This window comes from Natrix helvetica, assembly GCF_964273705.1.
Source record: "Natrix helvetica genome assembly, chromosome: 1".
Taxonomy (NCBI): Eukaryota; Metazoa; Chordata; class Lepidosauria; order Squamata; family Natricidae; genus Natrix; species Natrix helvetica.
In genome coordinates, this window is record NC_138548.1 from 361,276,426 (window position 1) to 361,291,736 (window position 15,311).

The window sequence follows — 15,311 nt, forward strand, 5'->3', positions numbered from 1 at the left end:
ATGAATTCAGGACTGGGAAGGGAAGGAAAGGTCCTCTGGATTTCCGTACTTCTTTTTTACAGGTTTTTTTTAGGGTTTCTTCTGCCCTATCTTTGGAATTAAGTCTCTTGCACAAGATAAGACAAAAGATAAGACAAAAGATTAAAATGATACAAAAAGTTCAGAGTTAGGCATAATTAGAAAAATCTTGGCCTGCGCGGAAGCAGATAGGCTTACCCTAGAATTAAAAAATAAAGGGGAGTCGGAATATTATGAAGTATGGAACAGATTTTATTATTGGTATAAGACAAGGTGACAAGACTGGAAAAAACTGTAAATAATGTGATTGGATAGAAAGATAGATAATGTACTAAGTAGACTGACAGTTAATGGATGAGATTATGTACATATACTGTGATTGTATTGCCATAACGGCTTCACTGTAGTGCACTATTTTAAATGCAAGAATAATAAATATATATATATATATATATATATATATATATATATATATATATATATATATATATATATATATATATATATATATATATATATATATATATATATATATATATATATATATATATATATATATATATATATATATATATATATATATATATATATATATATATATATATATATATATATATATATATTTAAAAAGAATGAACTTGGATTAGTAAGTGAGCCAGCAAAGCCATTCTAAAAACAAATCATCCTTATTTTTATAAAGAACTTCATTTAATATGGGCAACTACAACCCTTGTTCCATGGCAAATAAAAGTTGGTATTTAAGTGATGAATTCAGGACTGGAAGAGGAAGGGAAGGTCCTCTGGATTTCTGTACCTCTCTTTTACAGATTATTCTGCCCTATCATTGAAATTAAGTCTCTTGCACAAGGTAAGGCAAAAGATAAGACAAAAGAAAAGACAAAAGGTAAAACAAAAGATAAGACAAAAGATCAAAATGATCCAAAGAAGTTATACAAATCTTGTAACAGAGGAATAAGTGGAAGAAGAGGGTTAGAAATGCACATGGGGGAAATGTAATGCCATCTGAATGACTTACCGAGGAACAGCAATATAAGGAGCCCCATTAAACTGTAAAGGCTGAAACAAAGTTCTTGATGCAGTGAGAACCACATTAATTACATAGTCTCCAGACCTGTAGTAGCTCTGTGGTTTTCTTCTGTCCTGCTGCTTCAAAATTGTGGGGCATTTAGTTCTGAGCCTCCCAGAGTTTCTCTGGATTAGCAAAACCAACAGCATCAGAAGTAGAAGCCTGAGGTCCATTCCTTCTTGGACCAAATGAACAGCTTCTCTGTTTCTAAACAGCAAAAAGTTAGAATTCAAAGTACTCTCTCAAGATTGAAATGCCAGTGGCTTTCCTGCTTCAGACAGAGGCAAACCTTCATCTAGAAAAGAAATATACATTCTAGAGCACAGTTCTTCCATATACTAAAACATATGCCAGTCAGAGAATGACTGAGGAATTTATTTTTTTTCTAATGCAAGATCCCTTCCATGTTGCTTCAGCCTGATGTTTACTTTAAAGGCAATCACTGGAAAAGTAGCAAAGAGATCCCTAAGACTGGGATCGTGATTACAGTGATAAGCAACTTATCCTCTGGGGATTCTGAACTTCTTTCAGAGCTCCACGTGCAAAGGAGTAGTTGGACAAAAGGATATTAGTGAAAACTTGCAGGTACAGTCCTGGGGTCACTCTTCTGCAGCAGATTTGACCCATTCTAATAGGACATTTTAGGAGATTTATGTTGGAGGGTGAAAATTCAACCCACAGTTGAAGGATCAAGTGAGGTACTAATACCACTCTATAAAGCCCTAGTAAGACCACAACTACAGTACTGTATTCAGTTTTGGTCACCACACTAAAACAGATTTTGAAACCCTAGAAAAAGTGCAGAAAAGAGCAACCAGGATGATTAGTGGGACTGGAGACTAAAACATAAGAAGAACGGTTACAGGAACTGGGCATGGCTAGACTAGTGCAGAGAAGGACCAGGGGAGACATGATAGCAGTGTTCCAATATTTGAGGGGCTGCCACAGAGAGAAAGGGGTCAAGCTATTTTCCAAAGCACCTGAATGAAGGCCAGACAAGGAATAATGGATGGAAACTGACCAAGGAGAGATTCAAACTAGAAATAAGGAGAAATTTTCTAACAGTGAGAACAATCAACCAATGGAACAGCTTTCTTCAGAAGTTGTGGGAGCTTCATCACTGGAGGCTTTGAAGAAGAGATTGGACTGCCATTTGTCAGAAATGGTGTAGAGTCTCCTGCTTGAGCAGGGGGGGGGTGTTGGACTAGGTGACCTACAAGGTCCCTTCCAACTCTGTTAATCTATTAATCTGTCTTGTAGTATCCTTCTAGATAGTATCTTCTCTTCTATGCTTTTCAATATTAACAGAATGTTGGTAGGGTCGGTCACCTCTTGATATTGCAATTTGCTGATTATACCTTGTTCCACTGCTGAATGTTCTTTCCAAAGGTTGAGTCACTGCTTGGAATTAGAGAGGTGGCTGAGGCATTAAAGGGGGTTGCATCCATGTGACCTCTCCCCTCTCAGCAATCCCATCACTCTCCATGAACCAAGGAGTTAAGAGAAATGAAACAAGAGAAGAAATTTCTGTAGTATTGCTGTGCTTTTACAAGAGGCAACTGGACTTTCATTGTTTCCCCCCTCCCCTTTCCTTTCTTTGTTTTCCTTTTCATGGTTTGGAACAACCATGTTCGTTGCCCCTGAATTCTTGGCCATATATGAGTATGATACTCTACTAACTGATGAGCCTTCACTTGGGAAGTGGTTTTTACTGGTTCTGCTGCTTCCATAATAAACATTTTAATTTGATGACCCGTGAAAGGAGAGATCATCATGATGGCTTTAAGATATGGGGCCAGTGTTCTCCACTCTGCTTTTTAATAGCCATGGAAAACCATTTAGAGAGGTCATCTTGGAATTTGGGATCGGGTACTGTGTTTCTATGCTTTGCCTTCTGACCCTGGTCCATGCTGAAGGTGCCACCCAACTCCTTGGTGCCTGGAAATTGTGAGGGTGCAAAGGGGAGAGAAATTAAGCCAAGCATGATAGAGTTGCTGTTTCTAAATTGCAGTCATTTTCGTCCATTTAATTCTTTTGACAAGGAGCCCTATCTTCAGGAGCAGGTCCATCACTTGTGTTGGGGAGGTTCCCTGTAATTGACTTTTCTACTAGAAGTGCAGATGGAGGACAGGGCTGGGGGCCTCTGCCCAGCTTTGGCTGGTGAATCAGCTGTGGCCTTTCAGAGACTCTTGCCTACATTCCCACTTGGGTAACATGCTCTCCATGGGGCTGCCTTTAAAAACCACTTAGAAACTTCTGCCATTGCTGGATGGAGTGGCCTAGATGCTCATCTGCAGCACAAATCCTGGTATCAGCTACCAGGTTCAAGGAATATTTATGGTCTTAAGATAAATAGCCCCTCCTGGCTAAGAGCCCAAGATCACATCAAGATACTATTCAGGTGACTTTACAAAAAAAGGTTACACCCTTCCTCCCCACCATCTGATGGACTGTGCCATGGAGATACAACTGGAGGCTATGCTCCCAAAACCGAAAATGCATTCCATGACCCCTAAGGAGATGGAGGAGATGAGATGTTATATAAAGAAGAACCTGGCCAGGGGTTTTATACCACCTGTGTGGTTCCATGTCGTGGCCCAAGTCCGGTTCAGGGCAAAGAAAGATGTGGGGTTGTGGTTATGTGTGGGGGCAGGAATTTCCTGGCATATTCCGCAGGATCAACAGAGTGTGTGTAGAGCACATGTACCCCTCATCCCTTACGAAGGATATGCTGGCTTGCTTGGCTGAAGAACAGATATTTACCAAATTAGACCTCAGGAAAGCCTATTACCTGGTTTGGATAAAGGAAGGGGGTGAACTGAAAATGACTTTTAATTGCCCATTGGGGAGCTACTAATACAGGTAATGCCGTTTGGGTTGCAGGAAACCCAGAAACAACTGCAAAGCTTTGTGAATTTTTACCAACAATTCATCCCATCCTTCGTGAGAGTGGCTCTCCCTCTCATGGACCTCCTGAAAACCAAATATCTAACTGGGAAGCCTAGGCTGGGATACCCTGTTGAAATGGACATTGGCATGTCAGCAAGCCTTCGAAACCCTGAAGGCATTGTTCACTAAGAAGCCAATACTGAGACACCCAGACCCACCAAACCTTTGTAGTCCAGGCCAATGCCAGTGGCTGTGGGAGCTGTGTTATTACAAACCAATGAGGGGGGTAAGCTACAACCCTGCACCTACACCTCCTGCAAACTTACCGACACTGAATATCAATGGGCTATATGGGAGAAGGAGGCCTTCACAATCCGGTGGGCCCTAATGACATGGAGGCATCTCTTGGAGTGGGGGGGACTCCATTCAAAGTTTGGACTGACCATAAAAACCTCAAGGCCTTACAGACCCCATGCAAACTGTCACACTTCAATTTTACATTGAAGTATATTCCTGGGGGCAGGAATTTCCTGGCAGATGCTTTATCAAGGAAGTCACAGTACAATGGCAACCGGGAAGACACAGTGCACACTATGGTGCTGGGGCCTTCACAAGTGGCTCATGTGGATGAACAGAGTCAAGGTGTGACTCCACAGGGACAGTGAGTGGACAATTTCATCCATTCCTTACAAACAGCCCTGCTAACTGACCCCTGGTTCCAGACAAACCAGCAGCTGCTTATGCAGCATGACAACCTGGCTTGGAAAGGGTCGAAAATGTGCCGAACTCCCAACACCTGGCCATGTTGCGGAAATGCCATGATGCCCGGAGTGCAGGAAATTTCGGATTCTTGAAAACCCTCCATTTGTCAAACAAACAGTTTTGGTGGCTGCGGATAAAAGAAAACCTGGAGGACTGTGTACTGATCTGCCCCATTTGTGCCACCATGAAAAAGTGACCAGGGAAGCGTCCTGTCCTCCTGCAGTCAGTGATAGGGGTATCTCCTATTAGAAGCCCAGTGGGTGATGGAGTGGGATATAAGAGCCCCTTGGTTGGTAAAAAGGTTCTACTGACCAAACCCAAGTGAACTGGTGGGGGGAGAGTGGATACCCGGGAGGTGTCTAATGGTGGCCTTTGTCTTCCAGATGCCATCCCTCTGGTAGTTGGCCACATGTCAACTCCAGACCGCTAGACATCCCAGGACCACCATTTGGGTGGCTGAGGAGTGGCCAGCTGGGATGTGCACCCATGGCCATCAATGGCCACACTGGAGTGCCATCTGGGAAGGGAGGAGCCACCAGGTGGGATGGCATTCTGGACTCACACCTGCATCCTAAATCACCTGGAGCTAGCATCCAAGGCCCTACCTACTGGCTAGCAAAGGCCTGAACTTCACTCAGCTGGTTCGCAGAGGAACCGCTGATTATCAGCTCAAAGGTGGAAGCAAGAGGCAGGGCAGGCTTGGCTGGGATAGGCAGGTAGGGCATGACCAGGCTGCGGAGGCCGTATTGGCAGTAAGCAGCTAGTGGGAGGGGAGAGGTGTAACACAGTGGGGTTGGAGCATGATATAAGGAGTGGTGCAGTGACGTGCGGTGAGGTTTACGGCTGGTGAGGCTGGTGACGTCATCAGGAAGGCGGGGAATGGGACCACGTGTGCTGGAGGCTGAGGCTGCCTCAGCCTCCAGCACACGTGATCCCATTCCCCGCCTTCCTGAGCGTGCTCCGCCGGCTCGCGCTCCGCAGTCCTCGAAGCGACTGGGGAACGATGAGAACCTTCCAGCCTCTGCTGGACTTTGCAGTCCAGCAGAGGCAGGAAGGTTCTCATCGTTCCCCAGTCGCTTTCGTGGCTTCGTCATCCGGGAGCACCGACATTTCTGCCTCCGCAGCTCCCGGGCGCGGCCTGGCGGATGTATATAATATTATAATATTATATATATATATATATATATATATATATATATATATATATATATATATATATATATATATATATATATATATATATATATATATATATATATATATATATATATATAGTATATAATATTATAATATTATATATATATATATATAGTATATAATATTATATACTATTATTTCATGAAGAGAGGTGAGGCTCTGCCTCCCTTGCCTCCCCTGACCGCACGTCCCTGGAGTGGTGTAGCTACACTAGCACAAACTGTTTTCTTTTTGGTTGGTCGCTTCGTGCGAGGTCCGTGTTTCCAGATAAACATTATCACATCGACTGGTGTTGCTGGCTTTTCTTTACGCAAGGCAACGGAATGTGACATACTCACTGTTAGAAAATTTCTCCTTAGTTCTGGGTTGATTCTCTCCTTACTCAATATGACGTCTCTAATAAATTGGAATTTTGAGGAACTTCAAGCCTCAGAGTTTTCTTTTGTTGGAGATGTTACTTGGAACCCTGACACTTTTCAAGCAAATATGAAGAAGATTGTAAGGATAACACAATCCAGGGTAGAAACAAAACAGAAAACCACATATTCCAGGGATGGTGATCACTTATCTCTCCAATGTCCTAGGTGAGGAGTGAAATGCAAAGGTTAGCACTGTGGGAGCCTTCTGGAGCTCACAGGGAACCTTGTCCACTTCCTTAGGAGTCACTCACTCAAACTCCCTTCCAGTTCACACCAGAGGTGTTATTCAGCCAGTTGTAATAGGTTCTGGAGAACTGGTAGTAAAATTTTTGAATAGTTTGGAGAATTGGCAAATAGGCTGCCCCTGCCCCCGCTACCCCCCACCCTCCTAGCTGATCTTCTTTTGTTGCCCTGAATAGGAGAACAGAACCATGCCCACAAAACCACACCAACAAAGCCACACCAAGCCCACAAAGCCACACCCACAAAACCGGTAGTAATTTTTTTTAATCCCACCACTGGTTCACACCATCAAATCTTGCCCCTGGCACCTTGACCTTCCCTGCCGAATCCAAACAAATTCAGACCCTTTCTGTTATACAGTTTGTAGATAAAGTATTTCATTTTTTATTTAAAGTATCAAGGCTGGACAAGGTGGCCACAGAAAATTGATCTGGACTCTTCCCCCAGGAGGAGATTGAAAGGCTTAAGTACTTTAAAGTATTTAAAACCACAACCAAAATAATGGAATTTTAGCCTCCACCACCATATATTTCTGGCATGGTAACACGATTCCCATTGCACAAGTATTGTGATTAGAAAACCTGGATGTGGTGTCTCAGTCCTCAAGTAGGCTAAGGGCGTTGGCAGATATTCTGCCTTAAGGATTCAAGAATGCTCAATGGACATCTTTGAATTTTACTTTATCCACTTGGGGACATCATCTTCCAAACACCCTTTAGACATATTAAAACCATTGATTTATTTATATAGAGAGAGCAGCTTGGACCATTATCTTGGTGTAGACTGTTGGAAAAAAGTTAAACTGAAAGTCTTAAACTTTCTCTGTCTCACATTTCTACATTTCTTCTGGTCGTGAGATGCTCCTTTGTGTTCAGGTCTGGCCTCAACATGATAATGTAGCACTTGGGGATGAAGATGCAGCCCAGCAGAGCAGCATTGGAGGACAAGATGGAGAAGACCTGAACAGCCACCATGTATTTCCCTTTGGTGCTCAGGTAGGTGGGCACAAAACTCACCCAGACACTGCAGAAGACCAACATGCTGAAGGTTATCAGCTTGGCTTCATTAAAGGCCCCAGGAAGATTCCTGGCCAAGAAAGCCACTGTGAAGCAGATGGCAGCCAGGAAGCCCAGGTAGCTGAGGGTGATGTAGAACATGACAACACAGCCTTCATTGCATTGCAGAATGATCACTCCAGGCTGGGAGTGGAGGTCAAAATCAGGGAATGGTGGAGAAACTGCCAGCCAGATGGTACAGATGATAACTTGGACAGCAGAACAAGAAAGGATGATGGAATTGGCCAAACTCTTCCCCAACCATCTCTTCATTCGGTTTCCTGGTTTTGTGGCCAGAAAAGCCAGCACCACTGTGATTGTTTTGGCCAAAAGAGAAGAAATGGCAACTGAGAAGATGATGCTGAACAGTATTTGTCGAAGAAGGCAGGTGGCTTTCCTTGGCTGACCAATGAAAAGAAAAGAAGACAAGAAGCAAAACAGGAGGGAGGCCAGGAGGATGTAAGAGAGGTCCCGATTGTTGGCTTTGACAATGGGAGTTTCTAGGTACTTAATGAATATGATTAAAACAAGTCCTGTAGTTAGGAACAAGAGTAGAGCAAAAGAGACCAGGATGACGCCCAAATATTCTTCATAAGACAGGAAGGTTATAATTTTGGGGATACATTGTATTCGGTCCTCATTTGGATATTGATCAGGTGGACACTTGCTGCACTTTGCCATATCTGAGAATACCAAAGGGTTTTTTTTTAACAACTTCTCCATTCACATTTTAAAAAGTGGATTCTTAGGGCATTGGATACCAAGAACATTTTTCCAAATGCATGTTTAAAACCTCCCCAAAATAAAGATAATAAGAATATCATTTTCATACATATGCATACACTCTCACACACATACCTCTGTGTGTGTGTGTGTGTGTGTGTGTTTGTGTGTGTGTGTGTAATGTTATGCCTCCCAGAGTCACCCTATAGGGGAGATATGTGGCATAAAAATTTATTAAATAAATGAATAACTAATATATACATAGCTAAGGTCTATGGAATTCGGGAAAGTTTTAGGATTTCATGTTAATATGTAGAACCTACAGTATTTGAGTTTAATAATGAGTTAGTTAATCATTCTTGATACATTTCCCGAGTCCTGCAGGATGGCACTTTTTAATATACTCTACTCAGAGGATGTCCATCTTGTGAAATTTAACAAGATTACAGAAAAAGCTAATCATGCAAATAATCTAGAATGGCTAATGGGAGCAATGGAAATATGGATAGAATGAAATGTCCCCATATCTGTCCATAGCACCTCATTATAGACCAGTAATAAACTCTCAGTGATCCTCGCAGGGAAGCCCATTCAGAATACATTGCAAGAATCTTTCCAATAATTATACTAAAATATTTTCTCAAATTTCAAAGAAGTCTGATTTTCCTAGAAGTCAAAATATAGAAGGAACCATCCAAACTAAAAACAGAAAAGATATTTCATATGATAGTAATACATGTAGCCTCGCGGCCCAACACCACTCACCTTGCCCCAATGGTAAAGGCAGCCTGCCTGGTTCCTTTCCCCGCCGTCCCTTTAACGAGGGGCAGCAGGTGGGGTGGGAGGGGAGAAGCGAGGCACGCCTCCTACCTTTCCAGCTCCGTCGCGTTCCTCGCCCTTTCGCCGATTGAATCCCCTTGTAAAAAAAATCTCATTAGTTCAACTCGCAAGGTTTTCCTACAAGGGGATTCAATGGGCGAAAGGGCGAGGAACGTGATGAAGCTGGAAAGATAAGAGGTGTACCTCACAGCCCAACACCGCCCACCTCGCCCCAAAGATAAAGGCAGCCTGGCTGGTTCCCTTCCCCACCATCCCTTTAGTGAGGGGGAAGAGGTGTGGGGGGGGGAGAAGCGCGACGCGTGTCCTAGTGCTACCAGAGACTGACAGCTCCGTCGCGTTCCTCACCCTTTCGCTCATTGAATCCCCTTGTAAAAAAAATCTTGCGAGTTGAACTCATGAGGCTTTTTTTACAAGGGGATTCAATCGGCGAAAGGGCGAGGAACGGAACGGAGCTGGAAAGTTAAGAGGCATGGCTCGCTTCTCCCCCCACCACCTGCCACCCCTCGTTAAAGGGATGGCAGGGAAGGGAACCAGGCAGGCTGCCTTTACCATTGGGGCGAGGTGGGTGGTGTTGGGCCGCGAGGCGTGCCTCTTACCTTTCCAGCTCCGTCGCGTTCCTCACCATTGTATTCAGGGAAGCCCCTGGTAAAAAAAAACCTTCTCGCGATTTCAAGATGTTTGATTGAACTCGCGAGAAGTTTTTTTTTTTACCAGCCACTTCCCTGAGCACAATGGCGAGGAACGCGACGGAGCTGGAAAGGTAAAAGGCGCGCCTTGCTTCTCACCTGCCCCAGAAATAATAAGCCCTCCCCTATAATAAGCCCAAGGCCATATTTCGTGGGACAAAAGAAAATAAGCCCCTGTCTTATTTTTGGGGAAACACGGTAAAAATGCTCTGAATAAATCTACTTCCCCAAGGCTTGCTCTTTTCTATGGTGTCACCCACCTTCCTGAGTGGAGATGGTCCCCTCTGGACAAGGAACACAATTGTAACAGCAAACTGGCTCTCCTTCTTGAGCCCGTTTGACAAATCCAGGATCACATTTTCCCACACATTTGGACTCAGGCAGAGACTAAGCAGACAAACAATTAATGCCAAAGAAAATATGTTAGGACTAACCGTCCATAGAAAACAAAGATCAAAATGAACATTAGCCAAAGAGACTACCTGTTTTTCACTTAGATAAATATGAACTCTCTAACTGGTTCCAAGTAATTACAAGAGATGCAACTGCTGACAGAGTCTCCATTTAATTCAGGGGTGTCAAAATCAATTTCATTGAGGTTCACACCAGGGTTTTGTTTGACCTTGGGAGGTGGGGTGGGGGTGGACAGCTATATGTCACTCATGTCAGGGGTGCCCGTGATGGCCCGAGAGCTCTGCCAGAAAAAAAATGGGCTGTTTCCAGGGTGGCCCAGCAGGTCAGTTCTAAGCACTCCATGGACTGGATCCGACCTCCAGGCCTTGAGTTTGAAACCCCTGATTTAGTTCCTCCCTTTTGCTTTTGGAACATCACATTAAAATAAAGGACTTTTCTACTTAATAGTTAGGAGGGATGGAACTGAGAAAAAAATTAAGCATTAAGTACCGTGTTTCCCCGAAAATACGCCAGGGGCTTATTTTCTTTTGCCCCACGAAATATGCCCTTGGGTTTATTATCAGGGAGGGTTTATTGTTTTGGGGCTGCTGGGTGGCTGCTCCCTTGTGAACTGGCTCCCGAAGAGCCGGGCACAGCCTCAGCGGCGAAGCAGCCATGAGGTAACCATGCTCACGAGCAGCCGCCCGGCAAATCCCCTCTCCAGCCGGGAAGAGCACCATTCACTGACCTAGGGGGTAATCCCTAAGGTGCCAAGCCATGTGGCGCTCTGCCCGCCCCCCAGCTCCTGCGGCTTGGCACATTTGGGATACCCCCTAGGTCAGTGCATGGAGCTCTGCCCGGCTGGAGAAGTGGGTTGCACGAGCGCCTGTTCCACCCGCAGCCTCACCAAGCCCTTGCTCAGCTCTCCCAGGCCACCGCCGCTGGCTGCTGCTGCCCGCCGCCGCCCCGCTCCGCGCAACTTCAAAACTCGGGGCCGAGTCTTTCAGCATCGGCCGCTCTAGGAGTGCTCTCTATGGTGGGCTGGCTGCCGGACAGAGAGTCTTCCAAAATCTCATTAGTTCAACTCGCGAGGTTTTTTTAACAAGGGGATTCAATCAGCGAAAGGGCGAGGAACACAACAGAGCTGTCAGTCTCTGGTAGCGCTAGGACATGCGTCTCGCTTCTCCCCCCCACCTCTCCCCCCTCACTAAAGGGACGGCAGGAGAGGGAACCAGCCAGGCTGCCTTTATCATTGGGGCGAGGTGGGCGGTGTTGGGCTGTGAGGTACACCTCTTATCTTTCCAGCTTCGTCACATTCCTTGCCCTTTCGCCCATTGAATCCCCTTGTAGGAAAACCTCGCGAGTTGAACTAATGAGATTTTTTTTACAAGGGGATTCAATGGGCGAAAGGGCAAGGAACGCGATGAAGCTGGAAAGAGGTGCGCATCGCAGCCCAACACTGCCCACCTCGCCCCAATGATAAAGGCAGCCTGGCTGGTTCCCTCTCCTGCCGCCCCTTTAGTGAGGGGGGAGAGGTGGGGGGGAGAAGCGAGATGCGTGTCCTAGCGCTACCAGAGACTGACAGCTCTGTTGTGTTCCTCGCCCTTTCGCTCATTGAATCCCCTTGTAAAAAAAGATCTCGCGAGTTGAACTAATGAGATTTTTTTACAAGGGGATTCAATCAGCGAAAGGGCGAGGAACACGACGGAGCTGGAAAGGTAGGAGGCGTGCCTCGCTTCTCCCCCCCACCCCACCTGCCGCCCCTCGTTAAAGGGACGGAGGGGAAAGGAACCAGGCAGGCTGCCTTTACCATTGGGGCAAAGTGGGCGGTGTTGGGCCGCGGGGCGTGCCTCCTACCTTTCTAGCTTTGTTGCATTCCTCGACATTATATTCAGGGAAGCCCCTGGTAAAAAAAAAAAAAACCTTCTCGCGATTTCAAGATGTTTGATTGAACTCGTGAGAAGTTTTTTTTTTTCACCAGCCGCTTCCCTGAGCACAATGGCGAGGAACGCGAGGAAGGGAACCAGGCAGGCTGCCTTTGCCATTGGGGTTGGCGGTGTTTTTTTGCACGAGTAGGAACAGGCAGGAGGGGGTGATCACATTGCTGGCCTGCCGCTGTTTTTGCGGCGAGCCCTCTTTTTGCCCTGGAAGCTGTACCGGTAGGTGGTACAGTGTTAATGGCGGGGACTGGGGGCGGGCTTATTTTCAGGGGAGGGCGTATTGTGGCACATGCTCTGAAAAGCCCGATTGGGCTTATTAGCAGGGCGTGGCTTATTTTCGGGGAAACACGGTATCAACTAGCAGTTTCTTTCTCACATCTGTATTAAAATTTATTCCACTGTTCTTCGTAAATCCATGATTTTAAAGTAGGATGATGGATTCATGCTAAATTTTAGAATAACAATTATTCTAAAAGAGTTATTAAATATTTGTTTTATTAAATGTAATAGAATAGAATAGAATAGAATAGAATAGAATAGAATAGAATGGAATGGAATGGAATGGAATGGAACTGTGATGAAGAAAGAAACGTTTAACTGGTAGGATCTGCAAAGGTTTTTTTAAAGACTATTTAAAACATTGCAAAGCTATTCCCCTTTGGAAGTTATCTAAAATAGTCTCCCAGTTAAGACTACTAGGAAAAGGTCCTTATAAATTAAAACTATCAACCTTAAAGGAGAGGGTGGAATTCAACTGGTGTAACAACTGGTTTGCTGGGTGTGCAAGACAAGAAGCAATGGTTGAAAGCTAACAAAGGAGAGAGGCAACCTAGAACTAAGGAGAAATTTCCTAAGGGTGAGAGCAATCAACCAATGGAATACAGTAGCTTGCCTTCAGAAGTTGCAGGTGCCCCATCACTGGAAGCTTTCAGAAAGAGACTGGACAACCATTTGTGTGAATTGGTAGAGGGTATCCTATTCAAGCAGGGGGTTGGATTAGAAGATCTCTAAGGTCCCTTCCAACTTTATTATTCTATGTTCTAACTTGAAATGGATGCTGAGGAATTTAGGAACTAGAGATCAATATTTCTCCAACCTTGTTGAGCAACTTTAGCATTGATAGAGTATTTTTGTTGATAGTAAATCTCTGCCTCTCAAAACTTCCCAGTTGCTCATCGACGGGATCCCACCCGGGAATAAGCACCCAGCTTATGACATTCAGATCTGCTGCCACATCTCCATTTTGGTCTGAGTACAATTTCCAGTGGGAAATATTGCAAAATTCATTCTTCTCCAGAAATGGATGGAACTAGAACAGAAACATCCAGAAATTTTAAAAGTGTTAAACTTGGTTTCTTATCCCAGGTGGTCTGTTCACAATTCAAACTTTCAGCCACAGTTGTAATTTAACTTGCAAATATAGTGAGTTGGGAGAACAGGCATTACCACTCTCTTCAAAAGTGAAAAAGGCTCAGATAAATTGGTCAATCATATATTGAAAAAAAATGTATTGACAAAATATAATTGACCAAATGTGCCTATTAAAGGGTAGATTTTAGAACACATCACAAATAAATTGAACTAAGAAGCAGTGAGATTATTCATAAATGACTTTGGGAAAAAAAGAAAGCATGGACTTCTCAAGAAGAAAGTTGCCAGGCTGCTTGGTCTCCCAAGTAGACCAGATGGGAAACATGACCACACACACACACACACACACACACACACACACACAGAGTACATACACACACACGCTCACAATCTTTATTATTTTTACAAATAACTCAAGGCTGCTAAGATATCCAATGGATTTTCTTCTTTCTATTTTCCCCATAAAAACAAGCCTGTGAGATTGGTTGCACTGAGACAGATCAACCTGGGCTGAATCAACCTGGGATCCATCAGGCTAAGATCAACTTGTGAGGTTGATAGGACTGAGATGGAGTGATTGCCCGAAGTAACCCAGATGGCTTTCATGGTTAAGGCAGGGTTCGAATTTACAATCTCCCACTATCAAGCCTGCTTCTATGTCATATATCCAAATATCATTATACTTTAATAGATTGTGGGAATGCTGGAGATATAACTTGATTCCATCTATATACTTCCTGATGTGATGTTTAGAACCCTGAACCTTAAGTGAAAGCTGAATACTATAACTAAGTGTATAAAATGGTCTTAAAATTGTACTGAAAAGATTTTCTATGCTCCTCATATAACTGGGGAGCTGTGAATAACAAATTAGTTCTTGGTCAACTACTTTTTCTATACTGTCATTATAAATAAAGATAGCTACTTGATAAAATATGATTTCATGATGTGATCTTTATATCATCACCTAGACAAACCTATTTTGATATTGTTTTAAGAATTAAGACCTTCCCAAAACAAGTTTGGATACTGCCTATTCGTATGCAGATTGCTAGTTTAATATACATGAAACATATTGTCTAGACAGACAATATCTGTCTTTAGCATGTGGTTTTCAGGCTGAAATTAGGTGACCAACTCAGCTGATATGTTCTATTGAGGTGCTCTGCTATCATCCCCTTTCTACCACAAAGATCCTGCATGAGAATGGTAGTATGGACAACTGTTGGATCTCGCAGAGTGAGAACTGTGGACCACAAACATGATGCCTTTGGTGTATCCCGGCATAACAGTTGCACCATCTCTGCTAAACTTAATAGGGAAACACAGATGGCAAGTTCAGCTGTTTGTGATGATGAAGACTCATCAGGGGATGGTGATTCATGGAGAAGACGTTATCTTGATAAGGGAAGGTCTGCATCTAATGTTGCAAATCAGCCATGTGTGGTGAGTACAGTGTCTAAAAAGAGTGACTCAGTTATAATAGATGTCTATTTAGGAAAGGATGTGGAATATTGAAGGAGGTGAGGTGTCTGCCTAGTGCAACTGCTAGCAGAGAAAAGGGGTGCATAGTTAGGATTGTCAAGAATGCTAGTAAGGTTCAAATCAGATGTGTTATCTATACATGATCTAGGCCTGTCCCATTGGGGTGAAATGGTTCCTCAGGTAGGCTGGACTCATGTCATGCA

At 44.0% G+C, this 15,311-nt stretch overlaps 1 protein-coding gene across 1 annotated transcript in view; it reads right to left on the reverse strand.

Moving 5' to 3' along the window:
• Positions 1 to 2,876: 2,876 nt before the first annotated feature.
• LOC309382465 (vomeronasal type-2 receptor 116-like) overlaps positions 2,877 to 15,311 on the reverse strand; it is a gene marked incomplete at both ends in the record, with an annotated part of 95,908 nt that continues 83,473 nt past the window's right edge. Inside the window, 5 exons of the mRNA XM_081934010.1 lie at positions 2,877 to 3,043; positions 4,321 to 4,340; positions 5,366 to 5,516; positions 6,175 to 6,257; positions 7,447 to 8,353. Coding sequence (XP_081790136.1) covers positions 2,877 to 3,043; positions 4,321 to 4,340; positions 5,366 to 5,516; positions 6,175 to 6,257; positions 7,447 to 8,353 — 1,328 coding nt within the window. The remainder of the gene's footprint in view (positions 3,044 to 4,320; positions 4,341 to 5,365; positions 5,517 to 6,174; positions 6,258 to 7,446; positions 8,354 to 15,311) is intronic.